We start from the raw sequence: 15494 nt of genomic DNA on the forward strand, positions 1-15494 counted from the left end.
TTCTATCGCCATATTCCCTTCTTCTATCACTTGGACTCGCATCGTGTGTCACGCAAATCTACTGAAAAGGGGGTTTCTCAGATTTTTGCAGGGAATCGAGCCTGAGAAATCTCTAAATTGGACTATGGTGAAGCACAAAGCAGGGAGCTACTTATTCACCACAGCAACAGACACTTTACTGCCTACTTGCCAGCATTACAAGGTGTGACTACAACCAATTTCTCAATATACAGATGACGTGCTGCATATGTAGCGTTCTTTTAAATTAATATCTATGCATTTGGAATCGAGAATGGTTTAAAAAAAAAAAAGAAAAAGTTTTCTTTCTGTACATGGCTTTTGTTTTTTTTGTTTTTTTTTTTTAAATAACCTTAACAAGAAACGAACAAAACCCCGACATTTCCGTGTAGTTATTCTATTGTGACAAAGCGGCACTCCCAAAGTTGCACATCTTTGGAGTGATTTGGTGCCTGCCCTGTGGATGAGCTTTAAATAGCAGCTTTGTAATGGGCTAAAGCAACACTACCTGGTGCTGTGTCCTACACTCTTTCTCCTGCAGGGAGCGCTGTTAAACCAGCAAAACAGCTACTGTAACATTATCAGCTAATCCAACAGCAGGGACACCTCACTTCACCATTAATTGTTTTTAATTTTTTTTGTACAAAAGACCCTGTTTGTTGTCAGTCTTCTCAAACACTTAGTTCTGTAAAACTTAACGTGCTAATACTGTTCTCGTCAGCTTGAGTTTTCTGCAGCTTAATACGTACAGCATACAAAACGCTTACCACAGTACTTTGGTTGACTTGTGTAAACCAGATGCCGCCATGTAAGATGGATGGTGCCTTTTTTTTCCCGTCTTTTCTTTCTTTCTTTTTTCTTTTTAAAATTAACATCTTTTGATAGAAAGTTAAACTGGGACATAACAGGCTTGTACTTTGTTAACGGCCATTTGTAAAAACATTTTTAAACGTCTTAAATGAGGAGGCCTCCAAACACACTTTGTTTTGTAGAGACACAGGACTCTCGGTCGTGGTGTAAATATGCTCCCCTCCTGTTCTCTTTCATATGTATGCCTTTCTGATCGAATGAATGACTTTATTTTGTTTCTCTGAAATTTTACAATGTCCTTTTTAGTGGTATTTTGCAATGTCACAGTGGCTTGTTTCAGTGCTTCATTCAATGTATTAACCGGTATCCTTTTTGCAATTAAAAACGATTGTATTTCACCTTTCTGGTTGTTGAGTTTCTTTTTATTACTGTAACAGCAGAAAACTAATAGGAAATATGAAAAGTGGAGTGTGTGTGTGTGCTGGGAGACATAAAAATAAAGGACTAATGTAAAAATAGTAATTGTTCTCATTGTGGATCCCTCTCCATAAGCATTTTCATCACCATGGGAACAAGAAATGTCTTTCTCATTGTCAGCTGTGCCCTAATATATCAAACAGCTGATCAGCTGCCAGTAGTGTCAGGCTGGCAAGTTAGTATATGTGTTGTAGTCATCAAGATTTTTCAGAATTCGTGAGCTGGACAGAGTCAAATATTTGTGGAGAAAGTACCGGCCACTTCATTAGTTACACCTTCCTAGCGCTGGCTTCAATGCTCCTTTTGCCTTCAGAGCTGCCCTTTGTTCTCCATGGTACCGATCCAACAAGGTGGTCATCACATTTTGTTCCATATTGACAATTGCTGCAGATTTGTCAGCTTCATGTCTATGATGTGAATCTCCCGTTCTTCCACATCTCAAAGGTTTGGCGTGTTATCCTGTGGAAAGCAACCATCAGAAAATGGGCAAACTGGTCATAAAGGGATGAACATGGTTAGCAACAGTACTTGGGTAGATTGTGGCAATTAAACAATACTTAACAAGAATTCGTCAAGAAAATATCCTCCACACTGATGCTACAAGCTTGAACCATTGACACAAGGCTACGTTTTTATGTTTATGCCAAATTCTGATCCCACCATCCAAATGCAAAGACTCATTAGACCAGGCAACATTTTCCAGTCTGTTGTCCAGTTTTGGTGAGCCTGTGCAAATTTTGTTGTAGTTTCAGTTCTTAAGAGTGTTGCCCGTGTGGTCTTCTGCTGCTGTAGACCATCTGATGCTTTTGGTGTGTTCAGAGACGCTCTTCTGAATGCATCCTGGTTGGAACCAGTAGTTACCAGAGTTATTTTTACCTTCCCGTCAGCTCAAAGCAGTCTGGTTTCTGGCATCAACAAGGTATTGTCACCAAGAGAACTGCTGCTCACTGGATATTTTTGTTTTACGATTATTATCTGTAAACCATAGACGGTTATGAAGGATAATCCCAGTAGATCAGTTTCTGAAATGCTCAGAACAGCCTGTCTGGTATCAACAACTGAGCCACCTTCAAAGTCACCATTTTTCCTTAATTCTGATGCTTGGTGTGAACTTCAGGAGGTTATCTTGACTGTGTGCTCTGAGGAACTGCTATGTGATTGGCTGATTCAACATTTTCTTTAAGGAGCAATTGAACAGATGTGCCTAAGAAAATGGCCAGGGAGTGCATGTCAGGTTTTAATAACTCTGAAATACTGGCCATAAATAAACAGTCTGGATTTATGCAAAAGTGACTGCTTCAGATTTTCACAGTTGGTACAAACATATCCCCATAATTGTCACTGTCATCAACTGCTGTTTGTGCCTTCATTATACTTGCAACAACACCCACTCATCCTTACGCCCATCTAAACTATGGAATTTAATGATAGTGCTGTACAATAATTGCTTAGTCACATAAGTGCATTTAATTTTTAATCCACACTATAAAACTATATTAAATATTAAAGGTTTTTAATGTAAATCCATTAAACCAGCTTCTGTCTGGATCATGACTACAGAATTTTTTTGTTGTGCTGTGCTGGAGAACGTGGCCGCCTCCCAGCATCAAAGACTCTACAGTGGCGCTCTCTTCTGTAAGACTCAAGAATGGCACTACAAACACTGATTTTTAACAAAACCTGCGAGATGCTGGCTGTCGTTTGTTGCCATATGAATCTCCTGCCATCTGCTGGCTGTTGTTTGTCCTCTAATTTGGCATTTTGCTCTAATGAAGTTAAAGGTTCATTCAAGAGGCACCCCACAAAAATAAACATTTGAATTCCACTCTGACTTTTAAATGGGCATGTTTCAGAACGAGGAGGAAGATCAACAGAAACGTATCATTTACACTATCTCACCTTTTAAAACGACTGTAAATGTTTGACAGGGTCTTTTTTCCTTAAAAAGAATGTTAAAAATGTAAAACCCGCAGAAAATATTTTTGTGTAATGACTCTAAAACTTGCCAAAGAAGTGAAACTGCGTAATGTCACAAGATCCACCGGGGTTGTTCATTGTTCAGATCAGACTAAACAAGAAATCCTCTATTGTAAGCAGCTTCCTTAGTAAAGAAATTCAAGTGTAGATATGTGCCTGGTTTGCGAAAAGGATGACTATTTATGGCATGTACTGTGGGGGTGGGGCTGATGGTGAGTGCTTTTGTAAAGACACAAAAATCTGCTCTTATGGTTTAAGCAGCTGTGATACTCTTCAGACGTCACAATATTACATTACTGGAAGCTGTAAAACACTGAAATATCTTCTGGAGCCACAGCAGTAGGCTTGTAAATGTAAAGTTTAAAGTAAAAAGAGCCATTCTCAAGAGAACATGATTGCACTCGGCAAAAATTCAAAAAAACCTTTGCGCCACATTTGTACTTTTATTACGGTTGTGAGATCGTTTCAGGAGGTCAGAGTCATCCTGAGAGGACTGTGACTATAGACCAAAGTATGTATGGAGCCCCGGTTTTGTTTGTTGATACTTTGAAGTGATCAAATCTACAACAGAATGGCTAAAAAAAGAAAAGAAGCCCAGAAAAGAGTTGAGGCCACAGCAGACTGAGATGCTGCAGCAGGACCTTAAGAGTGATATCCTGCAATGTTGTGAAGAGCCAGAATTCCTTCACAGTGATGTTAGAGACTGATAGTCATACAGAAAACAATACATCACTAATCCCTTCCATCATTCCCTTTGTTACACAGACTTAATTAAAATATAAGATGGGGGGAAAGTGTCTAAATAAATGCTCCAAAGTTGAACAACACACAATATCCATATATTTTCTCTTTCAATATATACAAGATACTGAAAGCAAAAACAGTGCAGCTACCTTAGAGGGGGAGCTGTATAACAGGTAGGAATGATTTCCTGTAAGCTTCTGTAGTGCATTGCAATAGAATGAGTCGTTTGCAGAATGTGCTCCTGTGAGCGTCCAGCACGTCACGGAGAGGGTGTGAAGGTTTGTCCAGTTTAGTTTGTAATTAGCATAACATCATCCTCTGTGACACCACAAAGGACACGTCATTTAGAAAAGCTCCACATCCATCCCTGCTTGAGGTGGTTCTACAAGCTGCTGAGTCATCGGGTGTACTTAAGTTTTCACAGAACCTGTGAAAACGTTCCAGAGTTGATTATTTCTCACTGGCTTTATTTTTCCAATTTTATGACACAATGTAAATATGATGTAGATAAAACAGATCAATTTAAATCTCTCCTTTAAGTGGTGATATGTAACTACACTTCTGTGATTACTCCACCCTCGCATGCGTGTTTTCTGTGGCAAACAAATGTTTATATCTGACGGTTATACATTCCCACGAGGAAGAGGGCTTTGACAGCGCTGACCTCGTGACTCATTTACTGAAGAAACCATGAGACAGCGCTCATTAAAATCTTCACTATTTAAGTTATGACAGCGTTGATCTGCCCCCCCGTTTCTACCACAGGAAGTGTTTCCTTCTTTTCAAACAATCTCATGTCATATGGTGTGTGTCTAGATATCACCCCTGCTCACTGATACACTCATTCTCGTTATCTATCACATCAGAAACTCATGTTTGGTATTTTCTCATATCACAGCTAATCCAGATGATTTATTGTTATTTTGAAAATCTGTTCAGTTTCTTTTTTGGCCTGTCTCCTTTACTCCTTCGTGGATTTACCTTATTAATGTTGGCTCAGTTTTTCCTCAGTTTCGAGCCTGGATTTAGCCACTCAAGATTTTTCTCAGTCAGGGGAAGTCAAAGTGTTTCTTGTGCTCTTTAAGCCCAGAACACTCAGTGCCTGCCAGTTTGTCCTATTACCACAGTTCACTTAGAGTGCAAGGATAACATATGGCTTATTAGTTATGTTTATTCAATTAGACATGGTAAAAGTTAAAGAACAATAATGCAAGTTGTTGTTTTTTTTTGTTTTTTTTTAGCAGAGATATGCAACACTACATCAAGGAAACACAGTGTTTGGATGTTTGTTAAATCTAAGTTTTAATGTTTAAGAAAAAAACAGGGCAGGTTCATACTTGCTGCACCTTAGTGGGGCTGGGTGGTAGTACCGAAAGTACTCAGTTTCAGTCTCCCACCGTCCCTCCCACCTTCCAAATCACCATGTCAGCCTAACACCTCCTGCTGCAGAGGTGCTCGTCAGACCAGTTCTCAGGCACTGTGTTATGTGTTACTCTTTGCGGAAGCGCTCGGTGCTACAAGTTAAAACTCAAGAAACGGCATCTGGTTCTGAAAAAAAGGTAAACCAGATTGCACACTTTATGAAAGGACCGGACAACTTGCAGTGTCGAGTTTGGGACTGATCTTTAAACAGCTCTCACAGGAGCCCCCACGGGACGATTGGATGTGTTTGAGCCCATCACTGCAAGGACAAGACGACAGGTGAGTGTTGCTCTTAAGATTTTAAGCACTTAAGTGCTTTCAGTTTTAACATTCAACAAGTATATGTGGTTTACTGTGGATTCATGGGATTTACTGCATCTGGGGTTTTTTTTTTTGTTTTTTTGACTCAGATTTATCTTTGTTTTGGCCAGCAGCCATTTTTACTGTGTAACACACTGATACCATTTAAAAGTAATTTTTATAACAATATAATAATTACATTTACCCAGGCACAAATCAGCATAAACTCAGACTATAAAATGCTTTAGTTTTTTGGGGGGGTTTTGTGGTATGAAACTAAAACACTGAACTGTATCTCTAACAACACTGTCACGCGCCGGCAGATATGCCGGATATGGGGGGAATGTCAACTGCCATTCACTTATTATACAGATTAAAAGGACAGTATGAGACATAATCTTGCAAAGTGCTGTTGAGAAACAAATGTTTTCATCACGTAAACACTTATAGTCCTTTAAAAAAAAAAAGAGTAAATGGAATAACCAACCAAAAATAGCCTGTCTGAGCGCTTTAGCCAAGAACTCTCAAACCGATAACAGTCACACAAGCACAAACTCACCAACAGCTCTGTGTACTCCCTTACCCACAGACACAGAATGATTTATTAATCCATTTCAGAAATCTGGGAGTCATGACATCACAAAGTATTCGGGTCAAACAGTAAAATGCCAAGGCGATAAGATCCAGTGCAGTAAGAACAATAACAACCGGGGTGTGGCTCTCAGACACAGGCAAGTACAACACCTGGAAACTTCCTTGTTGTTGACCAGGAAGTTATAGGTGCACACCTGCCGTCTGAGAGGTATAGTGCAGATATGTTTTCTTGTCTTCAATGAGTTATCTGTAATGATTTTGAACTTTATAGAAAAATCTGAAAATTCTCATTCTTTACGTTTTGGAGTTAGCTCGATTCTTTCTGTCTGTCTGCTAGATCTGTGCACACTCTAAATCATTTTTCCTGTCCTGTCCTGCCCTGTTTTTTTTTTTAACTTGTTTGATTTTATAAAGAAACAGTTACAAAGTGTTTCTTAATTCAATGCTTGTTGCTTCCAGTAAAGGATATTTGGTACACTGTGGTGTGTTATTCTTGGCAAAAATGAAATATCGAGCTTTATCAAAACTAATTATTTTGGCTCATGCTGACTAAACACAGCACTCAGAAGTTGACATGAGTGGGACGAAGAGTTCAAGAGTCATTCCCCGGAGAAAACAGCTGTGATGATGATCACTCCCTCTGTCACAAAGTAAAATGTAGCCTTAATATAATTAATATTATTCTCACAATACGTGCCAGTTTACATAAAGTCTTTTGGCCACAAATATTGTCACTGCTGTTGATCTTTGAATGATATGTGATGTATTTTTATTTACTTTCTCTTAAGATTTCAAACACTATTGATGGATCTAAATCAGTGTAAAACACTTGATTCAATCAGAAAACTGCAGCTCGTCAGATGATTAAAAATCCCTTTACATCAAATGTTTCATTTTTTTTTTATCTGTGTTCTAACTGTAAAGTTTTCATTTCCTGTTTTAGAATATAGTTAATAAGAAAGTTGCATATTGCTATGTAAACACCGTATGCTCATCAGTAAACCTAGACTGTCTCAAGGGACTTTGGGTCAAAGGTCAGTCTGCTATGATCTGGCAATGAAACAACACTGAGATTTACGAGAACAGTTTCAGCTGGATTTGCCCAATAACGATCAGCTTTGGGACCTCCTCCTTTACATAGTCTGAAAATGTCTGGTGTCTCTCATCGATCTGCAGCTGTGAGGCTTCAGCATGATGGTCTCCTCGGTGAAGCCGTACAAAAAACAGCACTACGCTGACCTGAAGAATGACTGCATCAGGAACAAGACGCTGTTTGAGGATCCAGAGTTTCCAGCCACCAACGCTTCACTCTATTATAACAAACCACCTCCTGGTAGGGTAAAGTGGAAACGACCTGGGGTAAGTGGCCAAGGCTAATATCCATCAAGCCACATGTTTGTTTTTAAGACAGCATGTAAGAAAAGAAAAAAACTAAACCTAAAATTATACTTTTTTTCAATACTGTTAAAGTCTTAACAGTCTGTCATGTTATTTTCTCTGTTGTAGGAGATAAGTAAAAAACCTCATCTGTTTGTTGAGGGCATCAGCTCCCATGATTTGAACCAGGGAGTTGTGGGAAACTGCTGGTTTGTTGCAGCCTGCTCTTGTCTGGCCTTGAAGCCAAAGCTCTGGCAGAAGGTTTGTTAACTTTGTTGCTTTATTCTTAATGTGGGTGTCGAGGAGTTGGTGCATTAAAGTTGATAACTGTACATTAATAAAACTTAAATACTGTAACTATAGCAGCAGGGTATTCGTTTCAGGAAGGAAGTTCTCCCATGGATATATTCAATATATCTGGCAGACAAACATATTATATTGTACTGTAGCTTTGCTAATAGCTAAGGGCAAAGGGACTATGAAACCTGAGAGATACAAAATTCAGCTATTTAGAAAATTGTCTGTGAAACTTGACTGTTCTGGGTTTATCTTTTTTTCTTAAATAAAATACAAATCAAAGAAGAAGAGGGGAAAAGAGGGGAACCTGAAGAGGAACTGGAGGGGCTTAGCGATGGAGAATAAATGTCAACCAAAAAGTTTTAGTCCTTTGTAGAAATCTTTCACCTTTTTTCCACATTTTAGTTGCAAGAAATGAGCAGAGGAAGAAAAACTGAAAGTGTGAGGATACATCAGCTATGCCACTTATTTTGTCTTACCCACTCCACATTATATGTTCTCAAATCCCTGGGGTTGGTACAACTAGAGAACTTAATGGCCAATTCTTTATTACAGCGTTATGTATGTTCCATCCACTGCAAACGTTTGATTTTATAACACACATAAAACACTACAACAGACTCTCTGTGAAAACACAAGAACAACAGATGTGGTAAATTACACCTGCATTTATTGGTCATGAGATAATGTGAACTAAATAGGCATGCTTCCACTATACTATGTAGAACTGCAGATCTTTTGTCTGAATTCTGCGTGCACTCAGTGCTTTATGAGCAAAGATGTAATTTAAAGGGTTTTGTTGAACTCGTTATAGTGTATACTAAACTATAGTATGTTTATGTTTTGGTGATTTTCTTCAAATCTATCTGTTGTGGGCACGTTTCATTTTGGGTGATGTCGCATGCCAAATCAGGTGATTCCTGACTGGAAGGAGCAGGAGTGGGATGACAAATACCCCGGGAACTATGCAGGAATCTTCCACTTTCAGTTCTGGATCTTTGGTGAGTGGATCGACGTGGTGGTCGATGACCGACTCCCTACGATCAACGAAGAACTCATCTACTGCCACTCGAAAGACCCCAACGAATTCTGGAGTGCTCTGCTGGAAAAGGCCTATGCAAAGTCAGTATACTTTAAATAGCCTGATTGGGGGGGAGACTCTTACTTGGTTTAGTTTTAGGTCCCGTCTGCATTTATAATGCTTTGAACTAAACTTCTGCATTTCTTACACCATCTGTGCCCAGGCTCTCTGGCTGCTATCAGTCCCTTGAGGGCGGAAACACTGGTGATGCTGTGGTGGATTTCAGTGGAGCTGTATCTGAAGCCATCAACCTAGAGGAAGGGCAATTTTATAAGGACCAAGGAAAACAAGACAAGCTTTTTGATGACCTGCTGAAGGTGTACGACCGAGGAGGAATCATAAGCTGCTCCATCAGGGTCTGTGCTGTTTCTGAATATACACGTCTTTGTGTTTTGTTAAGCACTTTAAACATGCCGATAGTAATTGTTTGCAAAATATTACAGGCACAGCCTCATGAAATTGAGCTCAAGATGATAAACGGGCTCGTGAAAGGCCATGCGTACTCAGTAACTGCAGTGAAGAGGGTTCGTTTGGGTCATGGGCTGCTGGCCTACTTCAAGAATGAAACCATTCCTCTGATCCGTATGAGAAACCCCTGGGGTAAGATTGAATGGAAAGGAGCCTGGAGTGACAGGTGAGCAGGAAGCTTGTTATAGTTAATTTTGTCTTTGCTATGTGTTCTGATTTCAGCAGACACTGTGCCAAAAAAAGCCTTTTTAAATGGAACGCTGTCTGCCTTACAAACTTGTTTTTGTGTTTTTTGGATTCATATGGAAAACAGAGCCGTGGTTCGTTGGTTCAAATAGTTCAATCACATTTGATTTTATTTATGTAGCAAATCACAACAGATGCCTCAAGGCACTTTACATCAGAAGATGAAGAAGCTATAAAGACCCTAACAATCAGACCCAGCCTTAACTATATTCTTTATCAAAAAGGGAAGTTTCAATACTAATCTTAAAAGTAGAGAGGGTGTCTGTCTCTTGAGTCCAAACTGGGAGCTGGTTCCACAGTGGCGTGAAGGCTGAAGGCTCCTCCTCCCATTTTACTTTTAAATACCTGAGAGACCCCAAGTAAGCCCCCAGTCTGAAAGCAAAGTGCTCTAATGGGGTATACACTAATGCAAAGTCTTTAGGATAAGATGGAGAATAATTATTCAAGCCTTGTATAACAGGAGAAGATTAATTAATTGAATTAATTGAATTAATTGATTCTTTATTTAACAGAGAACCAGTGAAGAGAAGCCAATGTGGGACAAATACACTCTCTATTTCTAGTCTGTGTCAGTACTCTCACTGCAGCATTTTGGATCAACTAAAGCATTTTTAGGGAGTTTTTGGGAGAGCCTGATAATAATGAATTACAATGACTGAGCCTAATAATGCCAAATAATGACTTCTTCATGGCAAAACCTCCATCTGTCTGTAAATTAAATTTGTAATGTAATTTAATGTTAGGGCAAGTTGTTGGCTAATACTCGGGGATGTTACAGCATTTTAGATTGAGCTATTTACAGACTTTTACAGAGAACTATAAAAGGAGTTTCAGGTATTTTTATTTTTTCAGTGTTACAAAGTCTCTGTGGAAACTTTTGCTACTGGCTCAGACAGGCAATTGTCCAAAAATGAAAAAATGTCTTTTGATCTGTGCGCTGTTTGTAAGCGCATTAAACATTCTGCCTTGCTTTATTGTTGTTTGCCAGTTCTGAGGAATGGGCAAAGGTTGGTGACACAGAGAGGCATAAGCTTGGCATCACAGTGGAAGATGATGGAGAGTTCTGGTAAGTGATGAATTTCCTCAATCACAGCACTATTTCAGGACAGTTTATCCCACTTTTCCAGATTTTAATAATAGATTCTGTTCAAATCTTCAGGATGTCATTTACAGACTGGTGCAAGTTCTTCACTGATGCAGACGTGTGCCGTGTCATAAATACTTCATTGATTAGCGTCCATAAGACTTGGAATGAGTATGTGCACTTTGGCAGCTGGTCCAAAAATGCTGACCCACTTCTAAACCGCTGTGGGGGCTGTGCTAACCACAAACGGACATTCCTGCAGAACCCACAGGTACAGCAGGCTCTGGATGACCTCTCTCCTTACATCACCTCTGTTCATGTATGTGTACACATCTGTGATGACTCCATTTCAACTTCTTTTGCAGTATTTATTTGATGTGACAAAGGAGACTGATGAGGTCCTCATCTCGTTGCAACAGAGAGACATGAAAATCCACAGACCTCAAGGTCACGGAGAAAACCTTACCATTGGCTTTGGCATCTTTAAGGTATCACAGTGTCATGTAACCCTTCCATATGTGGGAAAGACTGTGTTTGTGGGAGATGTGAAATGCTTAAAGTATAGCCAAACATGTCATACTCATTTGTCAGAATAATGTCTGCTGTGTGTGCTGAGTTTGAGGGGACTTTCTTCACAGCTTCACAGCTATTGTAAATGTTTAAAGTCTAAAGAAAGTCAAAATGTGTCAAATTGTCTCAATATGCAGGACTAGAAATGAGGGATAATAATACGGTGCAGGCCCACATTTAGTGAACGGCTCATTATTCTTGTCTGGAATGAAAACATTAATCAAAGTTCAGTTTATTTTGGTCAAAAGCAAAGCCTTTTCACCCCATCCTGGCATCACTTTGGTCAAAAAAATCTGGCTTGAATTGACTTTCTCTTCTCATTTAATGACCAAACAGTGATAAGTTTGTTTTTTCCAACAACTTACACCCCTTGAGTGTTTTATCAGAACCAAAACAGACCATTTCAGCAGCCTGAACCATAAATGATTAAACACAAAAAGGTACCACATACTTTCTGTGATTGCTTCAGGCTGAAAAGCAGCGTGGAACCGAACACCAAACTCAAATCTTTGTGATGATTTCAGACGGCTCGGATGCCTGTGTTCTTGTGCAGCAGTGTGCAGGGATTATTTAGGACTCATGTGTTATGTCTGCTAAATCATAACCAGGCCAAAAAAAGCTGAAAAGTATGAAATACATGGATACACTGAGTTCTGAAACAGACACAAGATACAATAAGTGCCGATCACTACAACCTGGGGTATGTTTCAGAAACGGGTTTAAAACTTGATGTTGTCCTGCATGTTGCGATTAGATTGTCACCTTTAAATGAGACCATGAAACCCAGTGTGACAAAACTGACAGCTCATTTCCTGTAATGAGACTTTAGTTGACAGAGACATGGCAAAGTTCAGACACACACTGTGCACTATTATCACGCTGATAGAAGTGCTGCCAAAACTCTGGACAGGAATGAATATCAGCACCATAAAAAGCTTTTAATTAAAAAAAAAGGAAAGAGAACAGAATCAGCCGTGTGCGCGTGGCCCACTGTGGAAGTGAAATGTTAAATCTTTATTTAACCTTTCTCATGTATGTTTATCATACAAGTAATGTGTCCTCTTCCTTTATCGGGCACTTCCTCTAAACCACAGATGTTACGATTAGATTCCTGTCTGCTTTGTTTGTGGTGGAAAAAAAATCACATTTAATGCCATTGTATTTTTTTTTTTTTCAAAAACAAGAAGAAATAAGACGATCAGTCAACACAGTAATGCGCGTGTTAAAATTCAATTATTGTTTCTATTTTGTGCCACCAGGAGGCAGAAAACTCTTTTCCACTTCTCTTTACTACGCCGTTTAAAGGCATCAATTAAAGTTTATGATGAACAAGAAGAACATGTATTCGTTGACTCTGGCACGAATTCAAATGTAGTTTAATTAAGTACAAAATTAGCAAAATGCGGTTTAAAAGTCATTTTTCTGCCCAGGTACTTTTTCGGATTGCTACTATACTGATACAGCTGACTGCGGTGGAGCGGAAGGTTTTGCTCCTTCATGCAGTAAAAAGTGCAGTTCATTAGAGTTCAAGTCACCTTTAAGTAAAATGGCTATAAATTAAACAGGGAAAAATGAAATTCTGCTACCCAGATTTGTTTGTATAGTAGATGTAATTTATGTAATCTTGTATATTTTTGCTACGTTGTATTATTTTGATCAGTTGTTTTTGCAAGCTAATCTTGCAGTCAAGCTCACCCTGTATGTCAAGCTGCATTCATTTTGAGCGTACTATATGCTTCTTAGGTGATATTTTCATGCGTCACTTGTAATCGCATTTCCTTTGAAATTTATTGAAGTAGCTCCAAACTGTGTTGCACAGGATTTTGGTAAATTATGCTTACAAAATATCAAATTCTTTTCCAGGTGGAGCTGAACAGGAAGTACCGTTTACATGACATCCTGACCCAAAAGTGTGTAAATACGTCAACCTACATCAATGCTCGGACAGTGTTCATGAGGATCAGTCTGACTCAGGGCCGATATGTCATCTTCCCCACCACCTTCCAGCCTTTTACGCTGGGCGATTTCATGCTCCGGGTTTTCACTGATGTGGAGTCCGGCTGCAGGTAGGACAGTGCCGTAGATGTGAGGTCAAGCCAACAACAGTGTGTAGCTGAGTTTGTCAGACAAAAATGTAATATCAATAACTCCAAAAAATAACGCACTTATCTGGGAAATGGACTGATATGGGAAAAAGCTGTTTGTACGTTTTTAGTCCAAGAAAACATTCAAATTAGTGTTTTGGGAAATATGGACCATTTAAATGTGATTTACAGTAACTTCTATTGCTTTTCTTGGCCAAATATTTTATTTTGCCAGATTTTGTTTTGTTTCTTTTTGGCACAGCAACTCATAGTCACTCATTAATAATACAGGTCATCCACTCAGCCTTGTCTATGAATCATAGGTGTAATGTTACTGTTCCACTCTTTCAGTTTGCCTCTAGTAAGAACAAGGCCACATTGCCAACTCTTAACTCTTCTCTACTCTCACAGGGAGCTGACAGTGGACAAGCCTCAGGTAAAATGCTGGAGTTCAATCATTGGTTACCCACAAGCTGTGACTCATGTCTATGTACATTCAGCTGAGGGGCTGCAGAATCAGGACCGCACAGGAGGTTAGAAGACTTTCCACAAGTTAAACTTCCTGCTATAACACTTCTGTTCAGCGTGATGAGTCTTTAATCCACCAAATCTGGTTCTCTTTGCAGGTGCAGACCCCTACGTGATCATATCATGTGAGGGCAAGTCAGTCAAATCCACCATCCACAAGGACACCTTAAACCCAGAGTTTGCAACTAGCGGTGTTTTCTACAGGAAAAAGCTGAGCAAGCCCATAACTGTGCAGGTAATATGCAGTCTATCTCATTAGTCCTGCTTAATGGAATTATTCTCAGTGACTGGTGGAGCAAAGGGATTTCTCACCTCTGTCCGGTTGAAACTATGTCTCTCAGACATGTCTGCTTTTCAGAGATCAGCGTTATTTTAATCTCAAAGACTGTAAAGTTTTCATTAAAGAGTTTGTAAAAGGCTTCAAGAGCATTTTAACAGTGAACAAACTTTCAGTTTACCTGAAGTCTTACACACAATTCTGCATCAAATGTAAACTAAGTGCTGTCTCTGCTCATAAAAGCCAAAACAACAACAATACATTTTTTTTACACCACTAGCCTAATTTGCATATTGGACCAAGTCTCATCCTGCATGTGCAAATCTTAAATTCCTAATCTGTTTAATGAGTGAAAACATTTGTTTTGCCATTAAATTTTAGAGTGTGGAGATAAATATATTTCAAACTGACTGTTTCTCCTCAGGTGTGGAACAGCAACGCAGTGAAGGATGAATTTATGGGCCAAGTCGTGTTGTCCGGGTCAGTGAACGACCCCACCGAACCTCAGAGGCTTCAGCTCACAAATCAAGGACGGCAGATGCCCGGCATCATCGGCCTAAGGATCGTCACCTCGGTTCAGCTGACTGCCATATGACCGGAGAGAGGGCTGAATCCTTTCTCAGCTTTAACTTATTTGACAAGCATCAAAACCAGCAGTGGGATGCATTTGTATGAAGGTGAATTTATGTGAGCAGGGAATTATGGGACAAACTGAAAATCTCTCCCTTTTCATTACTTTTGATCTTTTTTTTTTAAATTCATGCTTTTATAATTTATATATAAAGTTTTTATTTTGATGTGTTTGTAACCCCGATTATTCTGATACGACACTGTGAGAAACATGGCAGTATTTGTCCTTCAGGCCTCACAGTTACCAAGATCGCGGCCTGTACAGTCGCCTTTTTGCAGAGTAACGTGTTACATGCTACACCTGGTGTTACACGTATGCATTCCTCTTCCGTTTCTTTCCTCCAGCAGTTTACAATCATGGTTCGTTCTCATGAGTACTAAGAAAATCCTCAATGGAACAAAAATTAAAAGAAATCCTAAGACCAAACACTGCTACGACTCTGGTTTTCTTCCTCTTTTTATTTCAGTCCAGTTCCCAAACTGCAATATTTTGTTGTTTTTTTTTCCTTC

The 15494-nt window shown here is 39.3% G+C and overlaps 1 protein-coding gene across 1 annotated transcript; it reads left to right on the forward strand.

The window, feature by feature from the left end:
- The first annotated feature begins 5462 nt into the window (after positions 1 to 5462).
- Positions 5463 to 15411, forward strand: LOC120734240 (calpain-5-like). Its single transcript, XM_040032927.1, has 13 exons — positions 5463 to 5727; positions 7519 to 7701; positions 7849 to 7980; positions 8930 to 9138; positions 9261 to 9453; positions 9541 to 9731; positions 10800 to 10877; positions 10971 to 11166; positions 11261 to 11383; positions 13329 to 13531; positions 13961 to 14082; positions 14176 to 14312; positions 14779 to 15411. The coding sequence occupies exons 2-13, from the start codon at positions 7534 to 7536 to the stop codon at positions 14947 to 14949; spliced, it is 1923 nt and encodes a 640-aa protein (XP_039888861.1). The 5' UTR covers positions 5463 to 5727; positions 7519 to 7533; the 3' UTR covers positions 14950 to 15411.
- The last annotated feature ends 83 nt before the right edge of the window (positions 15412 to 15494 follow it).

The sequence above is a fragment of the Simochromis diagramma genome, unplaced genomic scaffold (assembly GCF_900408965.1).
Source record: "Simochromis diagramma unplaced genomic scaffold, fSimDia1.1 OVJJ01000216.1, whole genome shotgun sequence".
In the NCBI taxonomy this organism is placed as follows: domain Eukaryota; kingdom Metazoa; phylum Chordata; class Actinopteri; order Cichliformes; family Cichlidae; genus Simochromis; species Simochromis diagramma.

Coding starts and splice junctions, on each gene's coding strand:
- LOC120734240 (XM_040032927.1), top strand. CDS start 7,534: ATGATGGTCTCCTCGGTGAAGCCGTACAAAAAACAGCACTACGCTGAC. Junction 14,083..14,175: donor GAATCAGGACCGCACAGGAG/GTTAGAAGACTT, acceptor TTCTCTTTGCAG/GTGCAGACCCCTACGTGATC. Junction 14,313..14,778: donor GCAAGCCCATAACTGTGCAG/GTAATATGCAGT, acceptor GTTTCTCCTCAG/GTGTGGAACAGCAACGCAGT.